General features: G+C 35.5%; 1 protein-coding gene and 1 non-coding gene across 2 annotated transcripts in view; one reads left to right on the forward strand and one right to left on the reverse strand.

The window, feature by feature from the left end:
* Positions 1–13,430, forward strand: part of Smp_170540 (hypothetical protein) — a gene marked incomplete at its 5' end in the record, with an annotated part of 51,577 nt that overhangs the window by 25,302 nt on the left and 12,845 nt on the right. The window contains 5 exons of the mRNA XM_018794359.1: positions 4,174–4,299; positions 6,898–6,919; positions 8,520–9,215; positions 10,575–10,974; positions 12,213–12,597. Coding sequence (XP_018648780.1) covers positions 4,174–4,299; positions 6,898–6,919; positions 8,520–9,215; positions 10,575–10,974; positions 12,213–12,597 — 1,629 coding nt within the window. The remainder of the gene's footprint in view (positions 1–4,173; positions 4,300–6,897; positions 6,920–8,519; positions 9,216–10,574; positions 10,975–12,212; positions 12,598–13,430) is intronic.
* Smp_tRNA_01720_Gln_TTG.1.1 lies at positions 5,437–5,503 on the reverse strand. The gene has a single exon. It is a non-coding gene (tRNA).

Below are 13,430 nucleotides of genomic sequence, written 5' to 3' on the forward strand. Positions count from 1 at the left end.
GAGATTAGAAATTACAACCGTTGGATGCCGGCTCAGTGTTTTAGAAGTTAGGCGTTCGGGTGCAAGACTGATGGTCCTGGGTTCGAGTTTCGTGTGAGAGATCGTGGATGCTCACTGTTGACGAGCACCATAGTAGAACGAAACAGCCATCTGGTACTTCTATTTCTCCAACGGTTTTTTAAATTAGTTTGGTTCACGATTCCTATGAAATATATATGAATAAAAGTTTTGCAACGACAGATAATGTTAGTTCACACTAATAATGGTGTAAGCAGAATGTTAAACATTTATAAAGGTGACCATCAAAAAGTACATATTAATAAAAGTGAGCATTGAAGGGAGAATAACACTTTTTTAGTGATGTGAAATTTCTTCAATATACCTTTCGTTGGGGAAAAGCTTCCTAAAATGAACATTGTAATAGAGGGATTCCATAGAGGCTTCAGCCAACTTGTTGGTGCAGCTCGTCCAAGTATATGGAAATGTATTGATGCTTTGAAAAAAGAACAATCAATCAACAAAGGGGCACCAGGTATATATGTGCGACACAAATCTCACTTCATTTGTATGAGGGATGTGATACTGCCCGGGTGCCCAAACCGAAACAGGTGGTTTTCTTAGGGGGCCACACCCCGAGCCTTTGACCTGAAGGTCTATTCTACAAGGCAGTGGAGCAACGTAAGAAGATGCAGTTCCATGGTAGCCGATGACGAACGATCGATTCATGTGCCATTTGTTCCCTCAGGATCCTGGAGCTCATGTGCACCATTGATTTGGAATGAAGGTTTTCCAATTCCCCTACGTGAACTTTCCGTGTCTTCCAACCCGGTTAAAGCTCCGGATATTCGCTTTTTGTCCTCTCAATTTCGTCAAGAAAACCCCCGCCACAAGAAGGCAGTCAGTAAGACTTCCCTGGTAGAGGCTATATACGCGTGGCCATGTGAGAGCATTTGGAGAGGGAGATTTGACTCTCCCCACTCTCGACCGTACCAGGGCATTTGATGGCCATAGTCAAATAGATTGCATAACTATACATATATCAGACAGAAAGTATAAATTGATCGTAAGAAGAAGAATATAGATATACTTATAGAAGTGATAAGTATAATCAAAATTCTAATGAATAGTTAAACTTAGGAAGTAGTCGGTCAACATTAGATAATATCGACTTTAAAATAATAATCACAAAACTATTAAAATTATGTAATAAGAAATGTATGTGAAATAGTTGATTAATGAAGAATAGAGACGGAAAGAGGTGAAAAATGACAAAAACAAATTAGTCAGTAAATCATGAGTTGGTGCAGGCCAGCAACAACAACATAAAAAACAAATTTATGTGAAATAGATGGACTGTATGTAATTAGCAATCGAATTCAAGATAGAAATTTCGTTCTATTTGCAACTTGTTAGCTGTTCGGATCTGTACCCCCAGTGTTTCGTTATCCTGCTGGGGACTCGGACCCGGTTCTTTTCTCTGCAAACATCAGCGCATTACCCATTGAACTAGATTCCATATAACTACTCACTTGTTATTTTGAGATCAGTATTGTCATAGAATGCTACAAAATTTCTCACTTTAACATTTACTATTTAATTTACATTCTTTTCATTTATGTAAAAATATTTATGTGAAAAGAAGAAGATAGAATAAAATTGACCGTTGATTCTCATGTACTACATTCTTGTTTATGTTTAATTTATTCTAAAAAAACCGGTTACTTACTTACGCCGGTTACTCCTCGTGGAGTAGCATAGGCCCTACACCAGTATTCTCCATCTAACCCTGTCCTGGGCAATGCTTTCCAGTTGTTAAAAATACCGGTTACAAAGTTATATTATATATATCACATTTGTATAGTATGGAAAAAAATGGTTTTAGAGTAAAATACAATTTATTTTAAGTTCAATAAGTAGATTTATAGAAGAAAACAAAGAAAGCTACTTTTTTTTTACTTTATTGGTTAGCGTTTTTTAGCGAGTTAGTTTTTCTACGGGATGGGGTCGCTAACCCACTGCCCAACCCTCCTCCTTTACCTGGGCTTGGAACCAGCAGTAACTCTAGAAGAGCTACAGGCGGAGTTACTTTTTTTTAGTAGTAAATATATATATTCATTTAATCGGATTAACTTTTGAATACCATCTGACAATAAATAATTTATATTTAGTTTTCAATTAACTTCATTTCAAAATATATTTATCCTCTTTTAATATTATATAACACTTTGCAACTGTTGAATAGTTGTAATTAATAATGAAATCCAGGATGTATCAGTCTGTCGGTCAGCTACAACGTAGGACTAGGCACATATATGTATCGGTCCAATGTTGCCACACCTCATTAGCACAACAAGATGAACACCGAATTCATAGTAGTTAATTTAGTGGTGATAATACATAAAAGAAAGATTGTATATAAGGAAGAAAGAAAGATATGAAGCAATTTTAATCTCACATTTTAAGGGAAAACAAAGAATGAATCCAGGATGTATATTTCGTTCTATTTAGGACCTGTATCTTAGCGTTAATGTTCATAGTTGAACTTGAACTCAATATCTTTCTTTGCAAACTTCTAACGTGTTGTTCACCAAGTTACTATGTTCAGGTAGCCACTTAGTTGTTCAATATGTCGTATGATATTGTGGGTTTTATGTATCCTGTTGTCGAGTCATACTTTGAATATCAACATTGGAATAAATGGATGCGTATCTAGCTGATGAGTCTTAGATAGGATGAAACGCGTACCTCAATAAAGACTTCTTAAAATTTAAACAACCATTTCAAGTGTTTCTGTCATTTAATTTTAAATACGGTCAATTATTTTCAAATCGCTAATTGATTTTGAGTTACTCAACTGTGGAAATATGTATCGGACTTTAGATAAATATCCCCAGTACCGACATTTGAGGGTAGTCGTACAGTTTCACAGATTTAATGAAGTCAAACTCAATAGTTTGAAAGTTAAGCTCTCACAGCAAAGCTTGCGAATCGTAGGTCAAATTCTAGGCAAGTAGTCTTGGGTGTACACTACTATGGAGTTGTCCAGTACTTCCTCGTTTTTAGTCGTTATTTAACCAATGTAACTCTGTGATGTTAAACTTCAAATTCAACACCTTACAATAATACTTTAGTAGAATCAATATTATGATAATCATGTTCAGTAAATTATTTTGAAGAATTGGAGCAATTTACAACTGCCCTCTGTGAGCGTCTTCAGTCTGGCACATGTCAGACATCTCGCTTGAAAAACACAGGTATGGTAAATATTAAAGAGTAGAATGAGAGTTTCAATTAAAATCAAACTCACCAGATATAATGTCTGAATGTACAGAGATACGATACATAAAGACGATGCGGATAACCTCAGCCGAATTTAGAAGTTTCCAATCTTCTCCTGACTTATAAATCCCAAATCATGTGGTCAGTTAGTCCAGTAAATCATGATCAAGCACAATATTTGTTAGATATCGGTTGATTTTCGCGATCAAACACGAAAAGTTCATTCCTCTCCTTCCTAATCTCACTTAATATGTAATAACTTAGTCCATTGGGCACTTGAGGGTAGTCTACAAGAACTTTTGTTTGGACTGGGTTTTGTGCTTTTTAGCATTCGTCCGTAAGGTGTACCTGTAATCATAGAGAAACTAATGATCCCAATTTTATAACCCAGCTTCGTAGTCAAGATATTCAACTAATATTAAGTCTAGGTCAAACATAGTTTCCTGTCTACAACCTCAAACTACCACTTTACATCTCCATATAATGCATACTATGCCGAGTCATTTAGACTAGTAGTGACCATATTACAACTTGATTGATAGAATTCGTCCATCAATTGCTGATCAATAAAACATAACAATGATCGCAATACTTAGTTGATCAATCAGTTGTAAATAACTTGATCTTGCTTCTTAAATTTTCAGTGTATACCCTATTAGGGCATAATCAATTAATCTCAGAATATCAGAAGGGGTTTTGTAGAGATTTAGTATTTTCATAGTTGAAAGCGTGCGCACTGCTGAGGAGTCCCATAATAGGACAAAATGGCCGTCCAGGTTTTCCATAGTGGTCTAGCTTCAATTGACTCATGCTTTCAACTAATCTCAGAATGTTTATCATAAAAATATTATATGACTTATCATTATTATTTGATTTGAATTATACTTTTATTAGCCTAATCATCATCAATTGGGACAATTACAATTTCTTTGTTCGGATTGTCGTATTCATTTGCAAAAATATGGTGAATTAAAGTGTACATCAAAAGAAGAAGAAGAAGAAATTAATAATCCATCTGAAGTAAGTAATATACAATATTTGTCTGTGTTGTTGGTTTCCTGTTTAATCAAATGATTTTCTGTTATGTGCTGTTCGAGTCATTACTGTTTATTGACTAAGTTGAATAGATACCAGAAAGTTTCAGTCAGTCAGTCAGCTACGATGTGTGTTTTATCCTATTTTATGATACTCATCAGTTGTATGTACTTGGATCCCTGAGTTGATACAGGTATATCCAGCTGATGAATCCTGGATAGAACAAGATGCGAGTCTTGGGTTCTACTACTAGCCATAAATAAACTTATGTTATAATGACTACATTAGGACAGTCCGCATAAGGCGTATATGTGCCAACTAACGAAAGATTCAAAGCGTTAGGAATGAAATTAATGAAAACCTTTAATTTACAATAATGAAAATCAATGTTACAACATCATCAATTATTATTAGTCTGTCATAATCAGCATAGAATCTGTCACGAATGTACTTTGGTTCAAATTACCACGACAAGATGAAATTAATAAGTCGAATAGCAAAAAGAAGTCGAAGTAGTACTCATATTTGTACCAATAAAATGACTATGATTGAGATACATCACCCAAAATCTCTAATGATTAGTTAAGATAATCGCTCGAACCCCAATCAGCTAGTCTGTGCCTATCTACATGAATTAGTTCAATTGTTAAATGCTTCATGAACTGATGTCATGTCTTAGTTTAGTCTCTTCTAGTTTTATTGCAATCTATTCCTTCATCAAGTAATATCACATGTTTAGTTAGGGAGTGTGGTTTGGGCATATGTTTTACTTTTCGAACCACCTTATTCGATGAATATGCTCTGCTTTATCAACATTTTTAACATATTTCTCCTAGTCTCTATTCATAAACTCACTTTTATTCATCACCTCGTATTCTATTGGGAATTAACTTGTTTTTCTCTGTTAACACGTAGGAGAATGATCGTGTCTTTAAAAATTATCATTCTTAGGTGTATGAAAAGTTTTTAATTCTCACTTTAATGAGAATAACATCTCTTCATAAACTAAGTTCTCTGTAAGCAAAGATGGATAGTGGCTAGCAGTGGAATCCAGTTTGACGCGCGTTTCGTCCTCTTTGGTACTCGTCAGCTGGATGTACTTGCATCTCAGATTTGTTGATGTTCATTCTGGGACTCGAACCCAGTACCGTTCGCTTCAAACGCCATTGCGTTATCCACTGAGCTACTGATTCTTGTTGTCAATAGGAGACTGATCAATTGCAGTCGCAAAAATCAATGGGAATATTCAAACAAACAATACCAAATGAATTTAAGTTCTCTGTGTTTGTACATTGTGATATTCTTCTTATGTGTTGTTATGGCCGATTGAATACATTAATCAATCAGTTAAAACGTGAATTCAATACATCAGTCAATTTCATGATAGTTTACATTTATGTGTGCCCTTTTTAAATGTTCTATTGTGTAACTCAGTTGTGCAATTAATTGATCTAGTATTCAACTATTAATTGATTTACAACTTTTATTACGAATATTTTCCATCTGTTCAAATTTGACAACGTCAGATTATCATTACCGTAATTTGATTTGATCATAACTGGATATTCCACATTATCTTACTATGTCAGTGGGTTTGTTTTTTGTAGTACACAGAGTTGCTCTACTTAACATTTAAATTCTTGAATATCAAGTTTTACCTGAACTTCTTACCTCTCTGTCTATTCTTATGTCACGTAGTGTAGGCTAATTTTTTATATACAGTTGAAATCACAAGTCAATTGAAGCTAGACAACCATGGAAAACCTGGAAGCACTGGACAGCCGTTTCCTCCTATTATGGGACTCCTCAGCAGTGCACATTCACAATCCCGCCTCGCGAGATTCGAATTCAGGACCTACCAGTCTTGCGCGCGAGCACTTAACCACTAAATCACTAACACGGCATCCAACGGTGTGAATGTCTAACTTCAACCCATCCACGAAGTTGAGAAACCATTTCACCAATGTCTTCACTGAGTTGATATCTCCCGACAGACCTGGTTGGATACCGGCTCAGTGGTCTGTCGGTTAAGTGCTCTGGCACGAGATGAGTGGGTCCTGGGTTTGAATCTCGCGAGTGCGGGATCGTGGATGCGCATTGCTGGGGAGTCCCACAATAGGACGAAACGGCCGTCCAGTGCTTCCAGGTTTTCCATATAGGTTAATTGTTGAAGTGTTGTGTGTGTGTGTGTATCAGTTATCCAATCTACTGAGGTTGTATAGATTCAGTTGTTCATTAAAATAATATCTCAATCATTGATAATTAAGAATTACTGTAGGCTATAGGAAAATCTAACAATCTTGATGTATTAATACAGTTCAGGATATCTATATATAAGACAAAAACTATCATCATTTATGTCCATAAATAATGTTGGTACATTTTGGTTACATATTAAATAGATAAAGTGTGTATTACTGCTGTGATTTTACCCCTATAGGTTTCTATCATTATGTCCCTGTATAGATTAGTTTTTTATTTCCTTTCGTAAGAAAAACTAGATCCGTTGATCATTGAATCACTTTTTTCTAGGTTCTCTTCATGTTACAATTATTGATTTTTTTCTTCTATTTTGTTATTTAGACGCTGAATTCAATATCTAATGGTGAGCTTTAAAAAACTTTTTTTTAAAATTTTACTTATTATGTTTTGACTTTGAAATTGCATTTCTCCCTTTACATGGCCTACTTCAGTATTTGATCTGTTCTGTTTTTTTCTCACAAAGTCATATGAACATCACTGTTCTCTACCCTACTTCTCTCTATAACAATCGTTGGCGCCACTCTTCGACTATCTGTATGAAAGGTTTATGGGTTTGCCGGTTCAGTGACCTAAAAGGTTAAACTCTCACGTTTAAGTTTGTGAAGGTCGTTTGCTCGACCTTCTTTATTGAGGCCGTTCATTTGCACTGTTACTGAAGAGTCCCGTTTTTAGGTATATGCTACTTATGTTGACAGATGTAAGTATTATGTAACACCTATCTGAGGTATAATGTTTTTCAGAAGAAGATTGAATTGAAGAGAACAGTAAGGAATTGGAAGAATCACGAAGAATGTAAATGACAAGTAATAGAAGATGTGCTAATGAAGTATTTAGTGTACGATTTTCACAATTTACAAAGACACTGTAATTTTGAACTGATTATAAATTGGTCGTCCCTAACTTGAGTTCGCTCGTTACTTTTGGTGTCTCTGCCGAACGGGAGACGGAGAGGCTTCAATTCTGCGGACACCGTTGCGGGGCTAGAAGAGGAGGCGTTGACTGTAACAATCGCTGTCGATGGGGAGGAGGAGTGGGACGTCTGGTTGCTGTGCGGGCATCGGATGTAAATGGCACGGGGTGTATAACAGTAATCCATGTGCTGTAAAACTACACAACTGGCTCATGATTTCAACTTTGAAATATACTGAAATCTCCACAAATCCCCTTCTGATTATAATCATATGCTCACTAGTGACTGACTTCAAGATACATGTCCTGGAGTTCTAGTGGGAAGCAGTGACCAGTGGAGTTCAACCACGTCTGTTGTGAGATAACAACTCACTGAAGGCAATTGGTGAAGTGTCGCTCATAATTCGTGGATCAGTTGAAGTTAGACATTGACACCGTTGGATGCCGGCTCAGTGGTCTATCGGTTAGGGCTCTGGCTCGTAACTGGTAGGCCCTGGGTTCGAATCTCGCGAGTGCGGGATCGTGGGTGCGCACTGCTGAGGAGTCCCATAATAGGACGAAACGGCCGTCCAGTGCTTCCAGGTTTTCGATGATGGTCTAGCTTCAACTGGCTCATGATTTCAACTTTGAAACTACACAATAAATGTAAACATTAATGTTTAAGCCATATTGCCAGAAACACTTGATCTGTCTACAGATTGCGTCTGAAATACTTATTTGTCATTTGAACGTGCTTGATGTGATTTATTCAGGCAATTTAGTCGTCTGGCAAATGTATTTGTGTAGCATTCTGTTGTTCTAACCTTAACTACTAACCGCCTTTTTACTTACTATAATGAATAATTCAGGATGAAAAGATCTATTAATCATGTGTTTCTGAATAACTGATAAGTCGTTCAAATTCCCTAGTATATAGTTCTACTAAATTGGTCTTGTTTTTTCTTACCTCTCTTACATCCTACTTACAAGTAGTCAAAATGTATACATTCGAAATTTTTCGAACTTTCATTCTGTGCCTTTTATTATCATTATAGATGGAAAGCTTCAAAAGAAAGAATCAAATGATAGAAATCTTTTAGATACCATTGAAGAAGATGGATTAGAAGATGTTAGACATGGAATAAAAGATGATCATTCTAATGAAATCACTGTTAGTTCCATGTTGGATGCAATAAAACCAACATGTTCATTAACAACATCATCAACAAATTATCATAGAAAACATAAGAAACATACATTAGATCGATCGAAGAAACAATCTCATTCTGATAATTACGACTCATCAAGTAGCTTGTCATCATCATCTTCATTATGTTCACTTAAACTACACATGGATAAATATTATTCTATTTCATCGTCAGCTTCATCATCACCGAGATCATCTCAGTTGGAAGATGAAGATGTAGAGGAGGAGGAGGAAGAAGAGGACTCAGACTCTATTGGATCTGATTATGAATCTGACAGTTCACCCAGTTGTAGTAGTATTGGTAGTCCCATTAGTTGTAAATCACCTTTAATACATCATGAATTGAATGAAATTAACTCAGAATGTCCTAGTTATCGTCATATGAAAAGAAAAAGAAAAAATTCACATACTGTTAATCATCTACGTATCAAAGGTAAAAAGCATATATGCAATGATATAGACTATATGTGTAAACCACCACCTAAATTGGATGATAATAGAGACTATGATTGTAACGAAGATAATCAATGCTTCTCTATTCAACGTGAGTGAATATGTTTTGATTGTACGTCATACTAGTACGTTATTTGTATTAAAGTAAACGGGTTTTTTCGCGTTACCTAGCACCTGTCTTTCAAAGGATAAGCATTTTGCTCAATAGTTTGATCTGTATCATTTAACAGACCTATGAAAGTATAAGACATGGGTGATTGTGAAATATTTATAGTCCTTTCCGAGGCATTGTTTACGTTTTTTGAGACAACTACCAAGTGTGTGTTGTTGATTTCAAACTTGATTTGATTGATGAAATAGTAAGGTTTTAAACCTTCATCGTTTGAGACAGTTTGAATTTGTGTTGCGTGTACGTAACTACTCTCTACTGAGATGCTTACTGCTAGCTGACGTAGAAATAAGCCTACAAAATAGTATGAGTAGGCAACATGACACTAGTCCATAAAATCAATAACTATTGTCTTCGAATCTGTCTGTATAGGTTCCTAGGTTTTTACTTGTAGGACATATAACAGATAATGGGATCCACAGGATTAAACTTTAGACTAGGTTTCAAATCAGTGGACTCAAATAGAATACCATAATTAATCACATGGGACGTTCTTAAAATTTATTGTTAAAGACCTGAAGCACTGAAAGTTTATTTCTTCTTAGTCTGGGACTACTTAACAATGTTCTCCTATGATCCCGCCATCGGTAATCAAACCCTGAACCAGTTACCCCGGCTTCTGAAGAGTCACATACTAGAAAAAATCGACCATCCAGTTCTTCCAGGTTTTCAGTGATTTTCTAACTTGGATATGTTCATAATATCAATAAAATTGAAGTCTCTACAATCCTAAACTTAGGGCATAGATTGTCCACTAAGCTTGTTCTATCCATGTATCAGTCAGTCGTAATCAACAAATAACCTGGTACAGTTAGTTGTGCACTGCCTCAAGTTGTCATACCATACTGGCACAATGAGTTAAATTAACATGTTGAATGGCTAAATAGATTAAAGTAATTGTAGTAGCAATGAGATTCAGTAAGATACGTTTTGAATTTCTTTGTTAGTCAATGGTAAAAATCCTATTCTATTTATTCTTGGATTTAAGTAACCGGATAGTACTATATCCCTATATACAATCTTTTTTATATATATAACCACCACTAAATCAACTACTATGCATTTGGTGTTCATCTTGTTGTGCTAATAAGGTATGGCAACTTGGACCGATGCATATGTGTGCCTGGTCCTACGTTGTAGCTGACTGACCGGATAGTGTCACTAACCATCATATATTTAGTATATAACTTGAAGTACACTAACATGTACATTTCGTAAGTGAATCCTTTTTTAGAACCATTGTTTTATTTTTCTTCATTTTCTTCGTTGCTTTACGTTTAGCTAAGATTGATACAAATGATTCTCATTGTTCTGATACTAACAAGTCTGTTTTACAAACATCAGAGATTCTTTCAACTTCCAATCTTATTGATTCACGTGATACAAAAGGACATATTTCCAATGTTTTGTATTCTAATACTACTAATAGTAGTATTAGTAGTACTAATAAACTTGATGAACTAAAGAAAGATTACACAATGAAATTATCTGCTCCCATCGATATTAATAATAATAATAGTGATACTACTAATAATAATAATGATCGACAATCACCTGGAGAAATTGGTGATCAACAACGGAATAATGATCCTGATGATGGTGGTGATAATAGTATGCGTGAATTAGAAATTGATAGGATAATCGCTGCAACGAATGAATCAAATCCACTGTCTTGTTTCATGTAAGTAGTATTCATGTAAATAATTGTTTCATTGTGTATATGGTTCTTTGTCCATACTTTGTATCTGATAGTAAGGTCCTCTTGAATATCTGGGCTACTTGTTCCTGCCATCTAGATATTTCAACAAGTTACCTGCTTTTTTATGTTTATTTTAATACATCATTATGTCTATTAATTGCATAACCTATTGAAGTGTGTCCATGAAAAGTTTACGATCTTTCCCTGTACAAGTTAAAAAATAGCCCTATCAGAGACATCATGGTGGTTGGTAATTTGTAGATTATTCAGATATCGATTCCTGAACTGTTAACATCTAACTGACGATCACTCAATACCTATCATCAAAGATCGATCAAGAAATAAGAAAAGGAATCTTGTTGAAATACTTTGTACTGAGAATTCTATATTGTACCAGAAATATAATATTGAATAAAGCTTATCATCATCATCATCATCATAATAATAATAATAATAGAGACTAAAGTTTAATTTTCTCTGATTTATCTTTTGATTTTTTTTTTCACACCATCCTATATATTCATATACGTTTTCATATGTATTCAAAGTTACTATGAAGTTTAAAACACAGTTATGCAATCGTTCACAGTATTCCTCTACTGGTACGGACGAGAGTGGGGAGAGTCCGCTCTCACCTGGCCACGCGTATATAGCCTCTGACAGGGAAGTCCTACTCACTGACTTCTCGTGGCATTACTGTTATTTACGAAATTGAGAGGACGAAAAGCGAATGTTCGTCGCTTTAACCGGGTTGGTGGACACGGAAGTCCACCTATGGGAGTTGGAAAACCTTCATTTCAAACCAATGGTGCACATGAGCTCCAGTATCCTGAGGGAACAAATGGCGTATGAATCAATCGTTGGTCATCGACTACCATGGGACTGTATCTCCTAACGTAACTGCACTTTCTTGTGAATCAGATCTTTCGGTCAAAGGCTCCGGATGTGGCCCCCTATGAAATCCACCTGCTTCTGTTTGGGCACCTGGGCAGTATCACAACCCTCACGCAAATCAAATGAGATTTGTGTGACGCATATGTATTTGATGCCCTTTTTATACGAATGTTTATGTTTAAGTAATAAAATTGAACTTCACGACTAAGAAAGCAATCGTTTATGTTATTGTTGTCTAAGTTCCACTTATTGATAAATAAATTCACAATCCTATTTATTATTCATATATTTCTCATTACCTCCTATCAAAAAATAAAAAAATCTAGAGATGCACATCGTTCCACCTGGTCACATCTTGTACGTATCTGGGATAGACAAATACAATATTCACATACAACAACAACAACAACTACACCTGGAACAACAGATTATCAATCAACAAAAATTGAAACAAATCATGGTTCATGTGCTCGTACAGATTTAATTTATTGTGGCAGAGGATTAGATAATATCTCATCGAATAATCAAGAATTTTGGAATATACAAAAATGTAATTTATTTACAAAATATGCTGATACAGCTATTGGACCTGGTGTTAATCTATATCTTTCATCATCATCTATAATACCAAGTAATATGGATAATCCAATAAATATAGTCAGTAGTGAATCAATAAATAAGTTGGAAATATTAAATTTAACATCACCTAATGTAAGTTGACCTGTTCATTCAATATATATTTTTTATTATAATTATGTAATAATGATTGAATAATTGAATTTATGAATAGATCAGATAGATGACCTAGCCCTCTTCTCTCATACACACGAACAAATACAGACAAAGACAACAAAAGTAGCAGCAGCAACCTCTGCATCAATAGGTCTCAATATACACAAAGGAAAAAGCAAGATTCTCAAATGCAACACGGAGAACACCAACCCGATCACACATGATGGGGAAACTCTCGAAGATGTAGAAACATTTACATACCTGGGAAGCATCGTTGATAAACAAGGAGGATCGGATGCAGATGTAAAGGTGAGGATTGGCAAAGCAAGGGAAGCATTTCTACAATTGAAGAACATATGGAACTCAAAACAACTCTCAACTCATTTCAAAGTGAGAATCTTCAATACGAACGTCAAGACAGTTAGTTCTATTGTACGGAGGTGAAACGTGGAGAACTACTACATCCATCGTCAAGAATGTACAATTGTTTACGCGAAATACGCAACAACAGAGTTTTTTGGGAGAGGACGAACCAGGTTCCAGCTGAACAGGACATTAGGAAAAGACTTTGGAAGTGGATATGACATGCATTGAGGAAATCAACAAACTGCATCACGACTCAATCCCTAACTTGGAATGGTGAAGGGAAGCGGAAAAGAGGAAGGCCAAAGAACACATTACGCCGTGAAATAGAATCAGATATGAAAAGGATGAATGACAACTGGAAAGAACTGGAAATGAATGGATAGGACAGGGTTGAATGGAGAAAAATGGTATGCGGTTTATGCTCCTCGACGAGGGGTAACAGGCGT

The sequence above is a fragment of the Schistosoma mansoni genome, chromosome 1 (genome assembly GCF_000237925.1).
Source record: "Schistosoma mansoni strain Puerto Rico chromosome 1, complete genome".
In the NCBI taxonomy this organism is placed as follows: domain Eukaryota; kingdom Metazoa; phylum Platyhelminthes; class Trematoda; order Strigeidida; family Schistosomatidae; genus Schistosoma; species Schistosoma mansoni.